General features: G+C 48.4%; 1 protein-coding gene across 2 annotated transcripts in view; it reads left to right on the plus strand.

Moving 5' to 3' along the window:
- The window catches only part of UBE4B (ubiquitination factor E4B), a 658,693-nt gene that overhangs the window by 307,351 nt on the left and 328,440 nt on the right, over window positions 1-22,902 (plus strand). For both annotated transcript variants that reach the window (XM_069241178.1, XM_069241179.1), the window contains one exon: window positions 630-757. In XM_069241178.1, the coding sequence (XP_069097279.1) occupies window positions 630-757 (128 nt within the window). The remainder of the gene's footprint in view (window positions 1-629; window positions 758-22,902) is intronic.

The following is a 22,902-nucleotide window of genomic DNA, read 5'->3' on the forward strand; positions in this document are numbered from 1 at the left end:
CACAGAGTTCTAAAGCCAGCACAAATATAGGTTACAGAAAGAAGCAGATAATTTAGGGTGCCCATACAGAAAATAAAAGGCAGATTATCCAACAAATGATGGTTCTGATACTCTTAGTTCATCCTGCTTCACATGTCTAATACAGCCATCTACTGGGAATATGCTATGCTACTATCTGCATATCGGAAACATGATCAGGGTGTGGGTATTGGTGGTGGATGTGTGTGGCACAAGATCACATGCACAAAAGGATGCTCATTTGTGCAAGTTTAAAAAATATTGTAGGGGTTTTCTGCTTCTGTCCATTTGTGTAGATATTTGCCATCCAGATGTGAAGATTACTGGAATAATGTTGAAGGCTATGTTTTTTCTATTTCAGTTAAGAGTATTTGCTTGCTATAACTTACTTTGCACTTTAGGCATTATGTTTCCCTGATGCCCTACATGGTGTATTTGGATCTGCATTCAGTTTCTATTGTCATTCTGCCTATGCTGCGTCTGTGTTTTCACAATGTAGGAAACTGTCCTCCATTTTGTGCCTAATTTGGCAAATGTGTCATGCCTTCTCCTAAATTGCATGTATTCTCAAACACATCCGTTCACTTTTCCCTTTCCATTGATTTCCTCAGAGGTTGGTCCGTTACAAGGCATGTGCTGATGCTGGATTGTTGGATGAGAACTTCCTCCGAAGGTGTCTAAATTTCTATGGTGTGGTGATTCAACTGGTTTTGCACATTATGGATCCTGCCTTCCCCAAGTAAGTTGCTCTTTCCGGTATACATTCCTGATGCAGATGGCAGGGATGTGAGGGGCAGGATTCAAACTTAAGCTTATTGGTAGGGTAGATGGTAAGATAGCTGCCATAATGTTTTCCTGTGGGCAAGATAGTTACTGTCTGCTCTTTAAATGGTATTTTAAAGCATTAACCCAGTATTTGTCTAGATGTAAATCATTGGATACTGGGAGCAGAAAATGTTAGATTCTTCTTTTAGTAATGGTTAAAAACATGAAGATATGCTTATTTCCTAAACTGCACTTCGTTCATCAACAGCCATGGGCCTTGTCTCTTGTAGTCTTCGGTCTTTTTTCTGGTTGTTTTTAGTCTATAAAGGTTGGATTTCGACTCTTTGGGCCTGTTGCTCAGCAGACTGTGTTATTAATGTAAGGCAGTGTATACTGTCCCTGTCTGCTGGATTAATGGGTTAACTTAAGAATGTTCCTGCAAACGTCTAAATGCCTGTTCTGGTCAGTGATGGAATATCTTACGTGCCATATCTGCTGCATTTTTATACGCTCCTGAAGTGTAGAAATCCATGTAAAATATCTCCTTGCTTATAATGTTGGTTTCTATGGTGCTATCCTGTGAGCCTGTAAAGTTGATGTCAAATGGCATTTGATTTAGCAGTGCACAAGTGGCTTGAATGTACCTTAAAAGTGCATTTAAGCATTTCTTTGAAGGTAAAGGCTCATTTTAATTAATGTATAATTCATCCTCACATGCTTTTCTTCTGTTGTAGTCTGTACACCTCACGTGTGGGGTCTCGGAACCAAGTTCTCAAATCTGAATTATAAAAAATTTGAATAAAACCAATTTTGTTTGAAATAGAACTTGTCAAAGGATATATGTATTCAATTTCACAGAGTTCTTTCTACCAAACAACAGGTAGTCCGGAGTCTAAATTAAATTTGCTGGCATTATACATATTTGAAGGAAACCTGAAACACTAGCTCACTACAAAGGTTCAACAGCAACATGATTTTTATTTTATTCCTGGTGCACCCCTGATCAGTGGTGACTGCATGGGAGAACACTCAATTAGAGAACAGTTCATTCCCACAGTCTCAGTCACGATGACCAACTGGATTGGGCAGATCATCACCTTTGCTTCATTTTGCATTAGTATTCAGTGTTATGTCTTGTGGAAAGTGCCTTCTTTCTGACATAGTTACTGTAGGAAAGTACCTTCTTTTTGACATGGTTACCCCTACTTTTTGCCTGTTATCAATATGCTTAGACTGTTTTCATGGGGATCCTGCTAACCAGGACCCCAGTGATTGAGCTCTCGCCCTCTAAATGTGGTTGCCTAGGCCCTCTGTACACTCCACAGTTGGCATATCGGTTCCCCTTATAAACCCCTAGTATATGGTACTTAGGTACCCAGGGCATTGGGGCACAAGAGGGATCTCCTATAGGCAGCAGCATGTATTATGCCACCCATGGGAGCCCATGCAAAGTGTGTCTACAGAACAGCCATTTGCAGCCTGCGTGAAAAGGTGCATGCACCCCTTCACCACCGGTCATTACACCAGGTCACTGTAAGTTACCCTTATGGTAGGCCTTCCTAGCCCAGAGGGCAGGGTGCAGGTACCGGTGTGTGAGGGCACCCCTGCATGAGCAGAGGTGCCCCTACGAACTCCAGTTCCATTACACTGGACTTTGTAAGTGCGGGGAAGCCATTTAACTTGTGTACTGGACACAGCTACATTATGGTAAATCTAGATCTGGGCAGGTTTGGCCTCAAACATGTCGGAATCATACCCCCAATACTGTTGCCAGTATTGGTTGTGTGATTCTATACACTCTGGAGGCTCCTTAGAGGACCCCACACCCCCCAGTATTTCCCCTACCAGTCTATTGGGGATTTCTGGGCAGCCCATGCTCCTGCCAGCCCACAGACAAGTTTCTGCCCTCCAGCTGCTTGATCAGCTCAGGCAGGGGAAAGCAGAACAAAGGATTTCCTGTGGGAGAGGGAGGCCCTTGGAAATAGGTGTTAGAAGGCTTGGAAGGGGGTGCCTCCCCAAGTCACCGGTATGCTTTAAAGGGCATAATTGTTGCCCTCCTTGCATAAACCGTTTTGCCCCAGTCCAGAGACCCATGGTCCCTGCTCTGGTGCGAAACTGGACAAAGGAAAGGGGAGTAACGACTTCCCTGTCCATCACCACCCCAGGGGTGGTGGCCAGAGCTCCTCCAATTGGCCCTCGATTTGCCATCTTGAAACCAAGGTGTGCAGAGGCCCCTGGGAACATCTGAATGGGCTGGGACACAGCTCTGTTTATACCCCCAATCCTGATCTGAAGCACACTAATATTGCTGTATTGGGGTTCACATACTAATGCACCTCCTGCTGTTATGCAGTGCCCCCGGCTGTTCCACACTCTGACATCTGTTTGAAGACGTGTTGAAGCCAATTAAATCTATTCTTAGCTGTCACCTTTATTTCGGAGGGTAAGTATGAGCAAGGACTTTATAAAGGATGTTTTATAAGCCCTGGCAAGGGAAAAACAGCCCAATTAGTTTTCCCCATTGTAGTGAGTGGGCTCCATATGTTAACATTTGGAGACTTTATTTTAAAATAATAAAGTCTTGTTTTGAATAGAAAGGATCTACATACATCAAGTTTGGTACCAAATGAGATGTTATAATAAATCCAACAACTTGTCAATTTGGAATTTAATAAAACTAGCACAGGGAATGTTTTGGAACTCTTTCTGAAAGTTTACAAATTCAGCTCTGTAGTGCCCTTTTCTGATTGGTCACCCTCTGGCAGCCTGAGCCGAGCTACCTTAATGAGTTGTAAAATGGCCTGGGCTAGGACAAAGGAATCAGCAGGTGTCAACAGAGACCCCTCCTGATAGGTGGTCACCTTGCAAGGTTACTAAACCCTCTTTTAGGGCTATTTAGGGATTCCCTTGCAGGTGGGGCCCCAGATTTAACATGCAAGACTCCACCAGGACTCCTCTGCAATGATTCTGACCATTGGATCTGCAACTGGACTCTTCAGGAACCGACAAGACTGTAACTCTTAAGACAACCTTGCCTTGCAACATTTTGTTCTCTGGCTCCTTCCAGCAACTGCAGCTTTTCCCCGGCTGTGCATCCTCTGGGGTTGGCGAGACTTCAGCCTGCAGCAAGAAGAAATCTCCCTTGGAGTGAACGAGTCACTCCCCTGTATCTGCAGGCACCTACAGCAACCACTTCCGTCTGTGTGGATCTGCTCTCCTCTGGAACTGCGTAGATCCTGCATGGCAGGTGGTGGTCTGGAGTGGTCCTCTCGGCCCACTGTGCAACTTGGGAGACTGTGAGCCCTTGCTTGTCCTTGCAGGACCGTACCCCTGTGCACCGCAACTCTGGCAGCTACCAAGTCTTCTTGTCTCCTGCACCAAGGGATCTTCGGGCTCTGAGTAGCCCCAGTCTCCAGCACTTCAACCTGCCAACAACAGTCTCCTCACTGCTTCCCCAGCAACGTTGGGCTTCTCTCCAGGTGTGCTGATTGGGCCTCACTGCGACTTACTGTGCCTGCTGCCAGAGGGTTGCCTGTGGGGGCTGTGACTGCTTCTGCTGGCTCTCCCGACTGCTGAGGATCAGCCTGGACTCCCCTCCAAGTGTTCAGTCCCTTGGACCTTGCTGGTCATCTTCAGCCTTGCAACACTCCTTTCGCTTCTTCTTGCATGTGCCAAGGCTTATTGGTGGTTCTCCTAAACCACTGAGCTTCTGTGACCCGACGACCAACGTGAAACACAATCTGCACCACTCCAAGGACCTCTCTTCAGCTCCTGGACTCCACAGCTGGTCTTCTTCTTCCCCCGTCGACCCGGATCTTTATCTACAGAAGGGTTTGTAGTAGCTTCTGCCCCAACTGGAGACTCCATCGTGGACTGGACTTTGTCCCCTTCTTCTGCAGGTCATCTTTTTCCAGAATCCAGCTTTGTTTTCTTCTAGTCTGGTCCTGTTCTTTCAGTCCTTTTTCGAAGTCCTCTTTTTAGTCCTTGGGAAGAATAGGTAATTACCTCTGCTTTCCTGGTTGCAGGTGGTCACTCACGTACTCTCCTCTTGGGGTTCCTAGTTCATCGAGCTCCCCTCCACTGACTCCACTTCCTTGGGTGGGGGACTGACTTTCACATTCCACTTTATTAGAATATGGTTTTGCCCTGCCATGGGGTCCCAACTATTTTTTTTCCCCTAATTCTCACCAGTAATTGTGGTTTCCTGTGCTAATTCCCAGTTATTACGAAAATGTAGGAAAATGCCACTGTTGGCATGGTTACACCCTAACGTTTTGCTTTTTGTTGATGCCTGCTTTGATTGAAAGTGTACTGGGACCCTGCTAACCAGGCCCCAACACCATTGATCTTTCCCTAAAACTGTACCTTTTTCTCCACAATTGGCACAGCCCTGGCACACAGATAAGTCCCATGTAAAAGGTACCCCTGGTACCAAGGTCCCTGTGGCCAGGGAAGGTCTCTAAGGGCTGCAGCATGTCTTATGGCACCCTGGGGACCCCTCACTCAGCACAGACACACTGTTTGCCAGCTTGTGTGTGCTGGTGCGGAGAAAATGACTAAGTCGGCATGGCACTCCCCTCAGGGTGCCATGCCAACCTCACACTGCCTGTGGCATAGGTAAGTCACCCCTCTAGCAGGCCTTACAGCCCTAAGGCAGGGTGCACTATACCACAGGTGAGGGCATAGGTGCATGAGCACTATGCCCCTACAGTGTCTAAGCAAAACCTTAGACATTGTAAGTGCAGGGTAGCCATAAGAGTATATGGTCTGGGAGTTTGTCAAAAAAGAACTCCACAGCTCCATAATGGCTACACTGAATACTGGGAAGTTTGGTATTAAACTTCTCAGAATAATAAACCTACACTGATGCCAGTGTTGGATTTATTAAAAAATGCACACAGAGGGCATCTTAGAGATGCCCCCTGTATTTTACCCAATTGTTCAGTGCAGGACTGACTGGTCTGTGCCAGCCTGCTGCTGAGAGACAAGTTTCTGACCCCATGTGGTGAGGGCCTTTGTGCTCTCTGAGGACAGAAACAAAAGCCTGCTCTGGGTGGAGGTGCTTCACACTTCCCACCTGCAGGAACTGTAACACCTAGCAGTGAGCCTCAAAGACTCCGGCTTCGTGTTACAATGCCCGAGGGCACTCCAGCTAGTGGAGATGCCCGCCCCCTGGACACAGCCCCCACTTTTGGCAGCAAGTCCAGGGGAGATGATGAGAAAAACAAGGAGGAGTCACCCACCAGTCAGGACAGCCCCTAAGGTGTCCTGAGCTGAGGTGACCCCTGCCTTTAGAAATCCTCCATCTTGATTTTGGAGGATTCCCCCAATGGGAATAGGGATGTGCCCTCCTCCCCTCAGGGAGGAGGCACAAAGAGGGTGTAGCCACCCTCAAGGGCAGTAGCAATTGGCTACTGCCCTCCCAGACCTAAACACACCCCTAAATTCTGTATTTAGGGGCTCCCAGAACCTAGGAAACTAGATTCCTGCAACCTAAGACGAAGAAGGACTGCTGACCTGAAAGCCCTGCAGAGAAGACGGAGACACCAACTGCTTTGGCCCCAGCTCTACCGGCCTGTCTCCCCACTTCAAGAAAAACTGCAACCGCGACGTGTTCCACAGGGTCCAGCGACCTCTGAAGCCTCAGAGGACGACCCTGCATCTAAAAGGACCAAGAACTCCAGAGGACAGCGGCTCTGCTCCAAAGAAGAAACATCTTTGCAACAAAGAAGCAACTTTTAAAGACAACATGTTTCCCGCAGGAAGCGTGAGACTTTGCACTCTGCACCCGACACCCCCGGCTCGACCTGCGGAGAAAAAACACTACAGTGAGGACTCCCCGGTGACTGCGACCCTGTGAGTAGCCAGAGTTGACCCCCCTGAATCCCCCCAGCGACGCCTGCAGAGGGAACCCAGAGGCTCCCCCTGACTGCGACTGCCTGCTTCAAAGAACCCGACACCTGGTAAAGACCCTGCACCCGCAGCCCCCAGGACCTGAAGGATCCGACCTCCAGTGCAGAAGCTACCCTCTAGGTGGCCCTCTCCCTTGCCCAGGTGGTGGCTACCCCGAGGAGCCCCCCCCCCCCCCCTTGCCTGCCTGCTTCGCTGAAGAGACCCCTGGGTCTCCCATTGAACTCCATTGCAAACCCGCCGCCGGTTTGCACTCTGCACCCGGCCACCCTGTGCCGCTGAGGGTGTTCTTTTTTCTGCTGACTGGTGTCCCCCCTGGTGCCCTACAAAACCCCCCTGGTCTTCCCTCCGAAGTCGCAGGTACTTACCTGCTGGCAGACTGGAACCGGGGCACCCCCTTCTCCATTGAAGCCTATGTGATTTGGGCACCATTTTGACCTCTGCACGTGACCGGCCCTGAGCTGCTGGTGTGGTAACTTTGGGGTTGCCCTGAACCCCCAACGGTGGGCTACCTTGGACCTAACTTTGAACCCTGTAGGTGGTTTACTTACCTGCAAAACTAACAAACACTTACCTCCCCCAGGAACTGTTGAAAATTGCACTGTCTCTAGTTTTAAAATAGCTATATGCCATTTGTGTGAAAACTGTATATGCTATTTTGCTAATTCAAAGTTCCTAAAGTTCCTAAGTGAAATACCTTTCATTTAAAGTATTACTTGTAAATCTTGAACCTGTGGTTCATAAAATAAATTAAGAAAAAATATTTTTCAATATAAAAACCTATTGGCCTGGAATTGTCTTTGAGTGTGTGTTCCTCTTTTATTGCCTGTGGGTGTACAACAAATGCTTAACACTACCCTCTGATAAGCCTACTGCTCGACCACACTACCACAAAATAGAGCATTAGAATTATCTCTTTTTGCCACTATCTTACCTCTAAGGGGGACCCTTGGACTCTGTGCATGCTATTTCTTACTTTGAAATAGTACATACAGAGCCAACTTCCTACAATACATATCTATTCCATTGCATGGACATCTTTAGTATCCTCATTCTACCACTCCTACCTCACCCTATGCGGGGAAAACAATCTAAGATGGAGTCGATGCCCATGCGCAATGGAGCCGAAAGGGAGGAGTCACTCGGTCCCGTGACTTGAAAAGACTTCTTCGAAGAAAAACAACTTGTAAAACTCCGAGCCAAACACTAGATGGCAGGAATAGTGCACAGCATGTGTGTAAGGAAATGCCTCCTTGGCATGGTTACCCCCTGACTTTTTGCCTTTGCTGATGCCAAGTTATGATTTGAAAGTGTGCTGAGGCATGCTAACCAGGCCCCAGCACCAGTGTTCTTTCCCTAACCTGTACTTTTGTTTCCACAATTGGCACACCCTGGCATCCAGGTAAGTCCCTTGTAACTGGTACCCCTGGTACCAAGGGCCCTGATACCAGGGAAGGTCTCTAAGGGCTGCAGCATGTCTTATCCTTCAGGTCCTGGGGGCTGCGGGTGCAGTGTCCTTACCAGGCGTCGGGTCTTTGAAGCAGGCAGTCGCGGTCAGGGGGAGCCTCTGGATTCCCTCTGCAGGCGTCGCTGTGTGGGCTCAGGGGGGTCAACTCTGGCTACTCACGGGCTCGCAGTCGCCGGGGAATCCTCCCTGTAGTGTTGGTTCTCTAAAAGTCGAGCCGGGGGCGTCGGGTGCAGAGTGCAAAGTCTCACGCTTCCGGCGGGAAATGTGTGTTGTTTCAAAGTTGCTTCTTTGTTGCAAATTCCAGTCTTTGTGGAGCAGAGCCACTGTCCTCTGGAGTTCTTGGTCCTTCTAGATGCAGGGCAGTCCTCTGAGGCTTCAGAGGTCGCTGGACCCTGTGGAACGTGTCGCTGGAGCAGTGTCTTTAGAAGTGGGGAGACAGGCCGGTAGAGCTGCGGCCAAAGCAGTTGGTGTCTCCGTCTTCTCTGCAGGGTTTTTCAGCTCAGCAGTCCTCTTCATCTTAGGTTGTAGGAATCTATCTTGCTGTGTTCTGGGAGCCCCTAAATATCAATTTAGGGGTGTGTTTATGTCTGGGGGGTTAGTAGCCCATGGCTACTAGCCCTGAGGGTAGCTACACCCTCTTTGTGCCTCCTCCCTGAGGGGAGGGGGCACATTCCTATCCCTATTGGGGGAATCCTCCTTCTGCAAGATGGAGGATTTCTAAAAGTCAGTCACTTCAGCTCAGGACACCTTAGGGGCTGCCCTGACTGGCCAGTGACTCCTCCTTGTTTTTCTCATTATCTCCTTTGGCCTTGCTGCCAAAAGTGGGGCTGTGGCCGGAGGGGGCGGGCAACTCCACTAGCTGGAGTGCCCTGGGGTGCTGTAACAAAAGGGGTGAGCCTTTGAGGCTCACCGCCAGGTGTTACAGTTCCTGCAGGGGGAGGTGAGAAGCACCTCCACCCAGTACAGGCTTTGTTACTAGCCACAGAGTGACAAAGGCACTCTCCCCATGTGGCCAGCAACATGTCTGGTGTGTGGCAGGCTGCTAAAACTAGTCAGCCCACACTGGTAGTCGGTTAAGGTTTCAGGGGGCACCTCTAAGATGCCCTCTGGGGTGTATGTTACAATAAAATGTACACTGGCATCAGTGTGCATTTATTGTGCTGAGAAGTTTGATACCAAACTTCACAGTTTTCAGTGTAGCCATTATGGTGCTGTGGAGTTCGTGCATGACAGACTCCCAGACCATATACTCTTATGGATACCCTGCACTTACAATGTCTAAGGTTTTGCTTAGACACTGTAGGGGCATAGTGCTCATGCACTTATGCCCTCACCTATGGTATAGTGTACCCTGCCTTAGGGCTGTAAGGCCTGCTAGAGGGGTGACTTATCTATACCTGTAGGCAGTGTGAGGTTGGCATGGCACCCTGAGGGGAGTGTCATGTCGACTTAGTCTTTTTATCCCCACTAGCACACACAAGCTGGCAAGCAGTGTGTCTGTGCTGAGTGAGGGGTCCTCAGGGTGGCATAAGACATGCTGCAGCCCCTAGAGACCTTCCCTGGTATCAGGGCCCTTGGTACCAGGGTTACCAGTTACAAGGGACTTACCTGGATGCCAGGGTGTGCCAATTGTGGAAACAAAAGTACAGGTTAGGGAAAGAACACTGGTGCTGGGGCCTGGTTAGCAGGCCTCAGCACACTTTCAAATCATAACTTGGCATCAGCAAAGGCAAAAAGTCAGGGGGTAACCATGCCAAGGAGGCATTTCCTTACACACATGCTATACACAGGTCCTGCCACCTAGTGTTGGGCTCGGAGTGTTACAAGTTGTTTTTCTTCGAAGAAGTCTTTTCGAGTCACGGGACCGAGTGACTCCTCCTTTTCGGCTCCATTGCGCATGGGCATCGACTCCATCTTAGATGGTTTACTTTCCGCCATCGGGTTCGGACGTTTTCCTCTTCACTCCGGTTGTTCGAGTCGGAAAAACTTCTAAACCATTGAAAATCGTGGGTATTGTTCTCGATCGCGTCCCATCAGGCATCGACACCTCGGTACCGGCGGATATACATCTTCGGTTGCCCTTCTGGGTACCCGTGCCCAACTTGGGCCTGGTCGGCCCGACCGCAAGTATTGTCGAAGCCTCATGGACCGGACCCCGGTCAGATTCTGCCCTCGGTGCCACGCCAAGTATTCCTACACAGATCAGCATCTGGTTTGTAATCTGTGTTTGTACCCAGATCATCGAGAGGATACTTGTGAAGCCTGTAAATCCTTCCGTTCGAAAAAGACCTTACGAGACCGAAGAGCGAGAAGGTTACAGATGGCGTCCAGAAGCACCGAACACTTCGACACAGAAGAGGAGGAGATGATTCACACCGCCATCTCCGTTCAGGGATCCGATTCCGAAGAGTCTGATGTCGACCGATCACTAACAGCGGGCAAGCATGTGGGTACACTTGCCCCGACCAAGACCAAACATAAGGCCTCGGGATGCCACTGCCAGAAGGCCTTGGCTCAACCCGTAAAAAATCGACCAGTGACCAAGTATCCTCTTCGGCACCAAAAAAGGCCACGCCCGTTACGAAGCCTTCAGACTCGAGCCGAGGCACAGGCTCCGAAAGCATATGACACCGACCCATCGAGTCGAGAACCCAGAAGTCACTTTCGGAACCGAGGCCAACAATTACTCCAGGCCCTTCGGTGCCGAAAAACCGGCTTTGGAGCCGAAAAAACATTCCTATACAGAGGAGCATGGACTTTGGAAACAGTTAAAAGAAAGCCATAGATTTGAGGAAGAACTACAACAAATGGAGGATTTTGATGACAAACAAGCCAGGATACAGATCCACAAGGACACTGGGAAGGTCCTCACAGCACCTCCTCTCAAAATAAAAAGAAAACTGGCATTCCATGGACGTTTGGACACTGAACAGCCAGCGGCTAAAGTGCCAAGAGAGAAATCTCCGCCTCCCCAGTTTTCTCCTTACCAGTCTCCTCCTCACTGTCCTCAACGAACTGTCTCACCACCTGCTACACCCACTGCACAGTCTCCAACACACACTATGCAGTCACATCAGGACACAGATCCATGGGATCTCTACGATGACCCAGTATCAGACAATAGCCCAGAGTGCTAGCCATCGCCACCTGAGGATAGCACCTCGTATACACAGGTTCTAGCTAGGGCAGCAGCTTTCCACAACGTGAGCATGCACACAGAACCTCTAGAGGACAACTTCTTCTTCAATACATTGTCCTCAACCCACGCCACATACCAAAGCCTACCCATGCTCCCCAGTATGCTCAAACATGCCAAGCAGATATTCCAGGAACCAGTTAAAGGAAGGGCTATAACCCCAAGGGTAGAGAAAAAATACAAACCACCACCCTGAGACCCAGTGTATATCACACAACAGCTGCCCCCCGATTCAGTAGTGGTCAGCGCAGCGAGGAAAAGGGCTAACTTACAGTCCTCTGGAGATGCACCCCCCTCCAGATAAGGAAAGCATAAAGTTTGATGCTGCAGGGAAAACGGTGGCGTCACAAGCAGCCAATCAGTGGCGCATAGCTAATTCGCAGGCCCTTCTAGCTAGATACGACAGGGCTCATTAGGATAAGATGAAGTACATTATTCAGCATCTCCCCAAGGAACACCAAAAGAGAGCCCAGCAGGTTGTAGAGGAGGGACAGGCAATTACAAACAATCAAATAAGATTGGCGCTTTAAACTCAGCTGATACAGCCACAAGGACTATAAATACGACTGTCACCATTAGACCGCATGCATGGCTCAGGTTATCAGGTTTTAAAACAGGCCGTCCTCAACATGCCTTTTAATCAGCAACAATTATTCGGCACACAGGTGGACACAGCCATAGATAAAATGAAAAAAGACGCCGACAGTGCCAAAGCGATGGGAGCGCTTTACTCATCCCAATACAGAGGCACATTTCAGAAGCCTCAATATAGGGGAGGCTTCAGGCCACAGCCCTCCGAGCCATCCACCTCACAATCCAAGCCCTCATACCAGACACAATACCAAAGAGGGGGATTTCGGGGATCCTACAGAGGACAATTTCCCAAATCTAGACGAAAATTCCAATCCTCAAAACAAGCAACTAATAAGAAACAGTGACTTGGTCATCACCTTACCTCAACACACTTCCCCTGTGGGAGGAAGACTGAAAATGTTACACGACCAATGGTTAGACATCACAACAGACTCATGGGAACTATCCATTATCCAACATGGTTACTGCATAGAGTTCACATAATTTCCTCCAGACAATCCCCCAAAAGCGCACAAACTTTAATCTCAACATCTTGCAATGTTACAAACAGAAGTACAGGCACTATTACTCAAACAAGCCATAGAACTAGTGCTGCATCAGCAAAAAGGAACAGAGGTTTACTCCCTGTACTTCCTTATTCCCAAGAAAGACAAAACGTTAAGGCCAATATTAGATCTCAGGACTATCAATCTCTGCATCCGATCAGAACACTTTCACATGGTAACACTACAAGATGTAGTCCCACTGCTGCAACAGGGAGAATTTATGACAACACTGGATCTAAAAGATGCGTATTTTCACATACCCATCCATCCAGTTCAAAGAAAATACCTCCATGTTTGTTATACAAGGAAAACATTACCAATTCAAGGTATAACCCTTCGGTATAACAGCCCCGAGAGTCTTTACAAAATGCCTTACCGTAGTAGCAGCATACATAAGGAGACAACATATGCATGGATTCCCATATCTCGACGATTGGCTAATAAAAGCCAACACTCAAAAACAGTGTCAACATCACACACGTTCTATAATAGATACCCTACACACTCTAGGGTTCTCAATAAATTACCAAAAATCACACCTGCAACCATTGCAAATGCAGCAGTACTTAGGAGCTACACTGAACACTCAAAAGGCGCTTGCAAGGCCAAGCCCACAAAGAGTGCAGTCGTTCCACACCATATTGCCAAAAATTCAGCCAAACCAGCACTACACTGTCCGTTTTGTCATGAAACTGCTAGGTATTGTGGCATCATGCATCGCCATTGTCCCAAACGCAAAGTTACACGTGTGGCCCTTACAACAGTGCCTCGCAAAACAATGGTCACAGGCACAAGGTCATCTCCAAGATCTAGTGTTGATAGACCGCCAAACTCACATTTCGCTTCAGTGGTGGAATCCCACAAATTTAAACAAAGGGTGGCCATTTCAAGACCCTGTGCCTCACGCCATTCTCACAACAGATGCATCAATGATTGGATGGGGAGCACACCTCAACAATCGCAATATTCAGGGACAGTGGAACAACAAACAGAAGCAGCTTCACATAAATCACTTAGAACTGTTCGCAGTCTCCTAGCACTAAGAGCCTTTCAACCTCTTCTTGCTCACAAACACATTCTTGTCAGAACAGACAATATGATCACAATGTACTACTTAACCGCTTCTGTGCCTTGGACGAGATGATCTCGTCCAAGGCTACAGTTCCCCTGTGCCTTGGACGAAATCATCTCGTCCATGGCACAGGGGAACTTGGGGGCGCGCTAGCGCGCCCCCCGTGCACCCCCCTCCCCCCCCAAGTCTGGGATGGAAGGGGAAGACCTTCCCCTTCCACCCCCGACCCCCCCCCCCCCATGTGACGTCAGCGCGCGCGCTGATGTGTCACAGGGGCCTCCCTCGTAGCGCTGGAAGCTCTGCTTCCAGCGCAATTGAAAAAGAAATGCAAAAGCATTTCTTTTTCAATCACTTGGGAGGCCCGGAGGGGCTTCAAAGGGAAGGAAAAGTATTTCCTTCCCTTTGAAGTCCCTCCGAGGGTTTCAAAAGCCGGATTGCTTGCAATCCGGATTTTGAAACCCCACTAGACACCAGGGATTTTTTTTTTTTTCATTGAAATTGACAAAAGGGAGCGACCCCTTGGGCAAGGGTCGCTCCCAGGGGGGGCATTTTTTTGAAAAGGCCTTTTCTGCCCCCAGGGGGGGGCAGAAACCTCTAGGCACCAGGGACCATTTTTTTTTTTTTTGGTGGGGAGCGACCCCTTAGGCAAGGGTCGCTCCCCTTGGGGGAAAATTATATTTTGGCCATTTCTGCCCCCCTTGGGGGCAGATTGGCCTATTTTGATGAGGCCAATCTGCCCCCAAGGGGGGTAGAAACCACTAGACACCAGGGATTTTTTTTTTTTTTATTGTTATTGACAAAAGGGAGCGACCCCTTGGGCAAGGGTCGCTCCCAGGGGGGGCATATTTTCGGGAAGGCCTTTCTGCCCCCCCTGGGGGCAGATCGGCCTACTATTAGGCCGATCTGCCCCCAGGGGGGGCAGAAACCTCTAGGCACCAGGGACCATTTTTTTTTTTTTTGGTGGGGAGCGACCCCTTAGGCAAGGGTCGCTCCCCTTGGGGGAAAATTATATTTTGGCCATTTCTGCCCCCCTTGGGGGCAGATTGGCCTATTTTGATGAGGCCAATCTGCCCCCAAGGGGGGTAGAAATCACTAGACACCAGGGATTTTTTTATTTTTTATTGTTATTGACAAATTTATTTTAGGCCATTTCTGCCCCCCCCGGGGGACAGATCGGCCTACTATTAGGCCGATCTGCCCCCAGGGGGGGCAGAAACCTCTAGGCACCAGGGACCATTTTTTTTTTTTTTGGTGGGGAGCGACCCCTTAGGCAAGGGTCGCTCCCCTTGGGGGAAAATTATATTTTGGCCATTTCTGCCCCCCTTGGGGGCAGATTGGCCTATTTTGATGAGGCCAATCTGCCCCCAAGGGGGGTAGAAATCACTAGACACCAGGGATTTTTTTATTTTTTATTGTTATTGACAAATTTATTTTAGGCCATTTCTGCCCCCCCGGGGGACAGATCGGCCTATTATTAGGCCGAACTGCCCCCGGGGGGGGGGGGGGGCAGAACACTCTAGGCGCCAGGGCAATTTTTTTTTTGTGTTTTTTTTTTTCGTTGTTTCTTTTTTTAGAGATGGGGAGCGACCCATCAGGCAAGGGTCGCTCCCCTGGGGGGGCAAATTGTATTTAGACCATTTCTGCCCCCCTGGGGGCAGATTGGCCAATTTTAGGTCAATCTGCCCCCAAGGGGGCAGAAACCACTAGGCACCGGGGATTTGTTTTTTGGCGCCAATGTCACGCAGGGGGAGCGACCCCGTAGGCAAGGGTCGCTCCATTATTAGGCCGATCTGCCCCCGGGGGGGGGGGGGGGGGGGGACAGAAACCTCTAGGCGCCAGGGGAATTTTTCTTTTTTTTTTTTTTTTTTTTAGAGATGGGGAGCGACCCATCAGGCAAAAGTCCCTCCCTTGGGGGACAAATTGTATTTAGGCCATTTCTGCCCCCCTTGGGGGCAGACTGGCTGAGTTTAGGTCAACCTGCCCCCAAGGGGGCAGAAACCACTAGGCACCGGGGATTTGTTTTATGGTGCCAATGTCACGCAGGGGGAGCGACCCCGTAGGCAAGGGTCGCTCCCGGCGGGGGAGGGTGGGGGTTGGGGGGGCAAATTTATTTTAGGGCATTTCTGCCCCCCCCCCCCCCCCCCCCCCCCCCCCCCGGGGCCGGCTGAGCTACAGGCCAAAAACCACAGGTAGGCACCTTGCAAAAAACACCTCTGTTTTCTGTGAAAAAATATGTTGTGTCCACGTTGTGTTTTGGGCCATTTCCTTTTGTGGGCGCTAGGCCTACCCACAGAAGTGATGTACCATTTTTATCGAGAGACTTAGGGGAACGCTGGGTGGAAGGAAATTTGTGGCTCCTCTCAGATTCCAGAACTTTCTGTCACCGAAATGAGAGGAAAAAGTGTTTTTTGGGCCAAATTTTGATGTTTGCAAAGGATTCTGGGTAACATAACCTGGTCAGAGCCCCGCAAGTCACCCCATCTTGGATTCCCCTGGGTTTCTAGTTTTCAAAAATGCACTGGTTTGCTAGGTTTCCTCAGGTGTCGGCTGAGCTACAGGCCAAAATCCACAGGTAGGCACTGCTTTTTATAAAAAAATGTGATGTGTCCACGTTGTGTTTTGGGCCCTTTCCTTTCGTGGGCGCTAGTCCTACCCACACAAGTGAGGTATCATTTTTATCGGGAGACTTGGGGGAACGCTGGGTAGAAGGAAATTTGTGGCTCCTCTCAGATTCCAGAACTTTCTGCCACAGAAATGTGAGTAACATGTGTATTTTTAGCCAAATTTTGAGGTTTGCAAAGGATTCTGGGTAACATAACCTGGTCCGAGCCCCGCAAGTCACCCCTCCTTGGATTCCCCTAGGTCTCTAGTTTTCAGAAATGCACAGGTTTGGTAGGTTTCCCTAGGTGCCGGCTGAGCTAGAGGCCAAAATCTACAGGTAGGCACTTTGCAAAAAACACCTCTGTTTTTTTCCAAAATTTAGGATGTGTCCACGTTGCGCTTTGGGGTGTTTCCTGTCGCCGGCGCTAGGCCTACCCACGCAAGTGAGGTATCATTTTTATCGGGAGACTTGGGGGAACGCTGGGTGGAAGGAAATTTGTAGCTCCTCTCAGATTCCAGAACTTTCTGCCACAGAAATGTGAGGGACATGTGTTTTTTTAGCCAAATGTTGAGGTTTGCAAAGGATTCTGGGTAACAGAACCTGGTCCGAGCCCCGCAAGTCACCCCTCCTTGGATTCCCCTAGGTCTCTATTTTTCAGAAATGCACAGGTTTGGTAGGTTTCCCTAGGTGCCGGCTGAGCTAGAGGCCAAAATCTACAGGTAGGCACTTCGCAAAAAACACCTCTGTGTTTTTCCAAAATTTAGGATGTGTCCACGTTGCGCTTTGGGGTGTTTCCTGTCGCGGGCGCTAGGCCTACCCACGCAAGTGAGGTATCATTTTTATCGGGAGACTTGGGGGAACATAGATTAGCAAAACATTTTTTCATTCCAAATATAGGAGAGTGTGTAAAAAAGACATCTATTTGAGAAATTCCCTATAATTCACATGCTTGTATGGTCACCCCGGAATTCAGAGATGTGCAAATAACCACTGCTCCTCAGCACCTTATCTTGTGCCCTTTTTGGAAATGCAAAGGTTTTCTTGATAGCAATTTTTTACTCTTTATATTTCAGCAAATGAATTGCTGTATACCCGGTATAGAATGAAAACGCACTGCAGGGTGCAGCTCATTTATTGGCTCTGGGTTCCTCGGGTTCTTGATGAACCTACAAGCCCTATATATCCCCGCAACCAGAGGAGTCCAGCAGACGTAACGGTATATTGCTTTCCATAATCTGACATTGCAGGGAAAAGTTACAGAGTAAAACATAGAGAAAAATTGATGTTTTTTTCACCTCAATTTCAATATTTTTCTTTTTCAGCTGTTATTTTCTGTAGGAAACCCTTGTAGGATCTACACAAATGACCCCTTGCTGAATTCAGAATTTTGTCTACTTTTCAGAAATGTTGCGGTTTCTGGGATCCAGCATTGGTTTCATGCCCATTCCTGTCACTGACTGGAAGGAGGCTGAAAGCACAAAAAATTGCAAAAATGGGGTATGCCCCAGTAAAATGCCAAAATTGTGTTGAAAAATTGGGTTTTCTGATTCAAGTCTGCCTGTTCCTGAAAGCTAGGAAGCTGCTGAGTTTAGCACTACAAACCCTTTGTTGATGCCATTTTCGGGGGGAAATCCACAAGCCTTCTTCTGCAGCCACTTTTTCCATTTAAAAAAAAAAAAAATAATAATTTCACTGTATTTTGGCCAATTTCTTGGCCTCCTTCAAGGGAACCCACAAAGTCTGGGTACCTCTAGAATCCCTAGGATGTTGGAAAAAAAGGACGCAAATTTGGCTTGGTTAGCTTATGTGAACAAAAAGTTATGAGGGCCTAAGCGCGAACTGCCCCAAATAGGCAAAAAAAGGCCTGGCACAGGAGGGGGAAAAGGCCTGGCAGCGAAGGGGTTAAACAAACAAGGAGGAACCCACTCATCACAACTTTTCCTTCTAGCAGAAAAGATTTGGCATTGGGCAATTCACAACAACATTCACCTGGTAGCTCAATACATTACAAGGATTCACAATCAGTTAGCAGACAACCTCAGTCGAGATCAACAACAAACTCACGAGTGGGAAATTCACCCCCAGGTACTTCACAAATACTTTTGCCAGCGGGGGGACACCAACGCTAGATCTGTTTTCCACCAACCACAACGCAAAATGCCAAAACTTCGCATCCAGGTACCCACACCCTCAGTCCAAGGGCAATGCTCTATGGATCAACTGATCAGGGATATTTGCTTACGCTTTTCCCCCCTCTCCCGCTCATTCAATTTTTGGTCAACAAACTGCGTCAAAACAAACTCAAACTCATAGCACCAACGTGGGCACGCCAGCCATGGTACACCACACTGCTAGACCTGTCAATAGTACCACATGTCAAACTCCCAAACAGGCCAGACCTGCTGACACAGAACAAACAGCAGATCAGACACCCCAATCCAGCGATGCTCAATCTAGCAATCTGGCTCCTGAAATCTTAGATTTTGGGTATTTAAATCTTCCACCAGAGTGTATGGAAGTCATTACACATGCAAGAAAACCTACCACCAGGCAGCGTTATGCTAACAAATTTGTTTTCTACTGTCAAGCAAAACACAACACCTTTAGATGCGTCCATACAAGACATTGTAGGTTATTTACTCCACCTACAAAAAGCAAATCTAGCTTTTTCATCCATCAAAATACATCTCACAGTAATTTAATTTGTGCTTATTTGCAAAATAAACAGACCAAATCCCTATTCAGGGTACCAGTCCTTAACGCTTTCATGGAGGGTCTAAAACGAATCATACCTCCAAGAACGCCACCAGTACCCTCATGGAATATTAACATTGTACTTACACGACTCATGGGTCCACCATTTGAACCCATGCACTCTTGTCAGATTCAATTCCTAACTTGGAAAGTAGCATTACTAGTGGCAATCACTTCATTACGAAGAGTTAGTGAGATACAAGCATAAAACTATTGAACAACCCTTTATACAAGTTCACATAAGGTTGTACTCTGCACAAACCCTAAATTTCTACCAAAAGCCATCTCACCGTTTCATTTAAACTAAACAGTGGAACTCCCAGTCTTCTTCCCACAGCCAGACTCAGTGGCTGAAAGAGCACTGCATACATTAGATATTAAAAGAGCTCTAATGTATCACATCGACAGAACAAAATCATTTCGTAAAACTAAACAGTTGTTCGCATTCCAAAAACCCCATAATGGTAATCCTATTTCAAAACAGGGCATAGCCAGGTGGATAATGAAATGTATACAAACTTGTTACCTAAAAGCTAAAAGACAACTGCTAATTACGCCAAAGGCGCACTCTACTAGGAAAAAAGGAGCAACAGTGGCATTTCTAGGGAACAAAAATTTGCACGGTAGCCATTTGGTTGACACCTCATACATTTACCAAGCATTACTGTGTAGATGTGTTAGCAGCACAAAAAGCCCGATTAGGACAGGCTGTACTAAGAACATTATTTCAGACAACTTCAACTCCTACAGGCTGACCACCGCTTAGGGGAGGATTACTGCTTTGTAGTCTATGCATAGCATATGTATCTGCAGCTACACATGCCATCGAATGAAAATGTCACTTACCCAGTGTACATCTGTTCGTGGCATGTTCCGCTGCAGATTCACATGCGCCCTCCCTCCTCCCCGGGAGCCTGTAGCCGTTTAAGTTACATTTAAAATTTGTACATATGTTTATACATTTCTATTCCATTGCATGGACATCTCTTTCTTTACACTCTATCACTCCTACCTTACCCTATGCGGGAAAACAATCTAAGATGGAGTCGATGCCCATGCGCAATGGAGCCGAAAAGGAGGAGTCACTCGGTTCCGTGACTCGAAAAGACTTCTTCGAAGAAAAACAACTTGTAACTTTCCGAGCCCAACACTAGATGGCAGGACCTGTGCATAGCATGTGAATCTGAAGTGGAACATGCCACGAACAGATGTACACTGGCTAAGTGACAAGTGTGTGTACTTACCTCCAGTGTGGGGACTACCTATAAGTAATCTAGACTTGTGTTACTGTAATAAAGTACCTTTAATTTTGTAACACTGTGAAGTTCTTTCATGTGTGATAAGTTGCTGTGTGACTATTGTGTTATTTCATAAGTTTGTCATGTCTCCTACATAAGTCTTGGCTGCTCATCCACAGCTACCACTAGGCTTCCTAGACACTGCCTACATGCACTAATAGGGGTTGCCTGGACCTTCTATAAGGTGCTAACGCCATAGGTGTCCACCACACCTCAAGCCAGCTTCCTACAATTAACCCCACTTTATGCCTAATGGCAGTGTGCTTGAACTGTAGTTCACTAGGATCCTGCCAAACAGAACCCCAATGACCGTGTTCTCTCCCCTAAATTTAGTTATTTACCTTTCACAACCGCAATTGCCATACTGGTGCACACATGTAAGTCCCTAGTATGCGGTACGTAGGACGTTAGTACACCAGGGGGTCCCCTATTGTCTTCAGCATGTATTATGCCACCCATAGGAGCCCAGGCAGACTGTGACTTCAGGCCTGGCATTGCAGCCTGTGTGAAAGGGTGCATGCACCCTTTCACTGCTAAACCTAACCACTACATTGACATACTTCACCCCTCTGGTAGGCTCTCCAGCCCAACAGCAGGGTGCATAGCTCTACGTGTGAGGGTACCCCTGCATGAGCATGGTACCCCTGCAGACTACACACCAATTTCTGGACTCGAGTGCGGGGAATCCACCTTAAGGTATGTATTGGACACTGGTCAACATGAGTAGTCCAACTACATAATGGGTACTCAGAACCTAGGCATGTTTGGTATAAAAAAAAAAAATGTTGGAATCATGCAGCTACACAGATTCCAGTGTTAGTTGCATGATACCAGGTACTCTGTACTCTGAGGGTTCCTTGGGGAGATCCCCCAGTTCTGCCTGTTCAGCCTTATGGGTCCAGTTGCCAGTCTGTGTTGCTGCTGATCCCAGACAATGTTCTGTCCTCCTGCTGATAAGCCAGGCTCAGGTCGGAGGAGCAAAACAAAGGATTTCCTGCAAGGGAGATGTAAGGAAATGCCTCCTTGGCATGGTTACTGAAAGGAAATGCTTCCTTGGCATGGTTATCCCCTGACTTTTTGCCTTTGCTGATGCCAAGTTCTGATTTGAAAGTGTGCTGGGACCCTGCTAACCAGGCCCCTGCACCAGTGTTATTTCCCTAAACTGTACCTTTGTCTCCACAATTGGCACAACCCTGGCACCCAGGTATGTCCCTGGTAACTGGTACCAAGGGCCCTGATGCCAGGGAAGGTCTCTAAGGGCTGCAGCATGTCTTATGCCACTTAGGGACCTCTCACTCAGCACATACACACTGCTTGCCAGCTTGTGTGTGCTGGTGGGGAGAAAACTACTAAGTCGACATGGCACTCCCCTCAGAGTGCCATGCCAACCTCACACTGCCTGTGGCATAGGTAAGTCACCCCTGTAGCAGGCCTTACAGCCCTAAGGCAGTGTGCATATACCACAGGTGAGGGCATAGGTGCATGAGCACTATGCCCCTAAAGTGTCTAAGCGCAGGGTAGCCATAAGAGTATATGGTCTGGGAGTCTGTCAATCACGAACTCAACAGCACCGCAATGGCTACACTGAAAACTGAAGTTTGGTATCAAACTTCTCAGCACAATAAAAGCACACTGATGCCAGTATGCACTTTATTGTAAAAATACACCCACAGGGCCTCTTAGAGATGCCCCCTGAAAACATACCCGACTCCAGTGTGGGCTGACTAGTTTTGCCAGCCTGCCACACACCAGACATGTTGCTGGGCACATGGGGAGAGTGCCTTTGTCACTCTGTGGCCAGGAACAAAGCCTGTACCTGGTGGAGGTGCTTCTCACCTCCCCCTGCAGGAACTGTAACACCTGGTGGTGAGCCTCAAAGGCTCACCCCCTTTGTTACAGTGCCACAGGGCATCCCGGCTAGTGGAGATGCCCGCCCCTCCGGCCACTGACCCCACTTTTGGCGGCACGGCTGGAGGAGATAATGAGAAAAACAAGGAGTCGTCACTCCCCAGTCAGGACACCCCCTAAGGTGTCCTCAGCTGAGGTGACTCTTACTTTTAGAAATCTTCCATCTTGCAGATGGAGGATTCCCCCAATAGGATTAGGGATGTGCCCCCCTCCCCACAGGGAGGAGGCTCAAAGAGGGTGTAGCCACCCTCTTGGCCAGTAGCCATTGGCTACTGCCCTCCCAGACCTAAACACACCCCTAAATTGAGTATTTAGGGGCTGCCAGAACCGAGGAAGATAGATTCCTGCAACCTAAAGAAGAAGGACTGCTTACCTGAAGCCCTGCAATGAAGACTGAGACAACTGATTTGGCCCCAGCCCCACCGGCCTGCCTCCCTACTTCGAAGAAAACTGCAACAGCGATACATGCAACAGGGTCCAGCAACCTCTGAAGCCTCAGAGGACTACCCTGCATCTAAAGGACCAAGAAGCTCCTGAGAACAGCGGCCCTGTTTAAGAAACTGCAACTTTTGGAAACAAAGAAGCAACTTTTAAAGACCACACGTTTCCCGCCGGAAGCGTGAGACTTTCCAGTCTACACCCGATGCCCCCGCTCGACCTGCGGAAACTAACTCTACAGGGAGGACTCCCCGGCAACTGCGAGCCCGTGAGTAGCCAGAGTTGACTCCCCTGAGCCCCCACAGCGACGCCTGCAGAGGAAACCCAGAGGCTC

This window comes from Pleurodeles waltl, chromosome 6, assembly GCF_031143425.1.
Source record: "Pleurodeles waltl isolate 20211129_DDA chromosome 6, aPleWal1.hap1.20221129, whole genome shotgun sequence".
Taxonomy (NCBI): Eukaryota; Metazoa; Chordata; class Amphibia; order Caudata; family Salamandridae; genus Pleurodeles; species Pleurodeles waltl.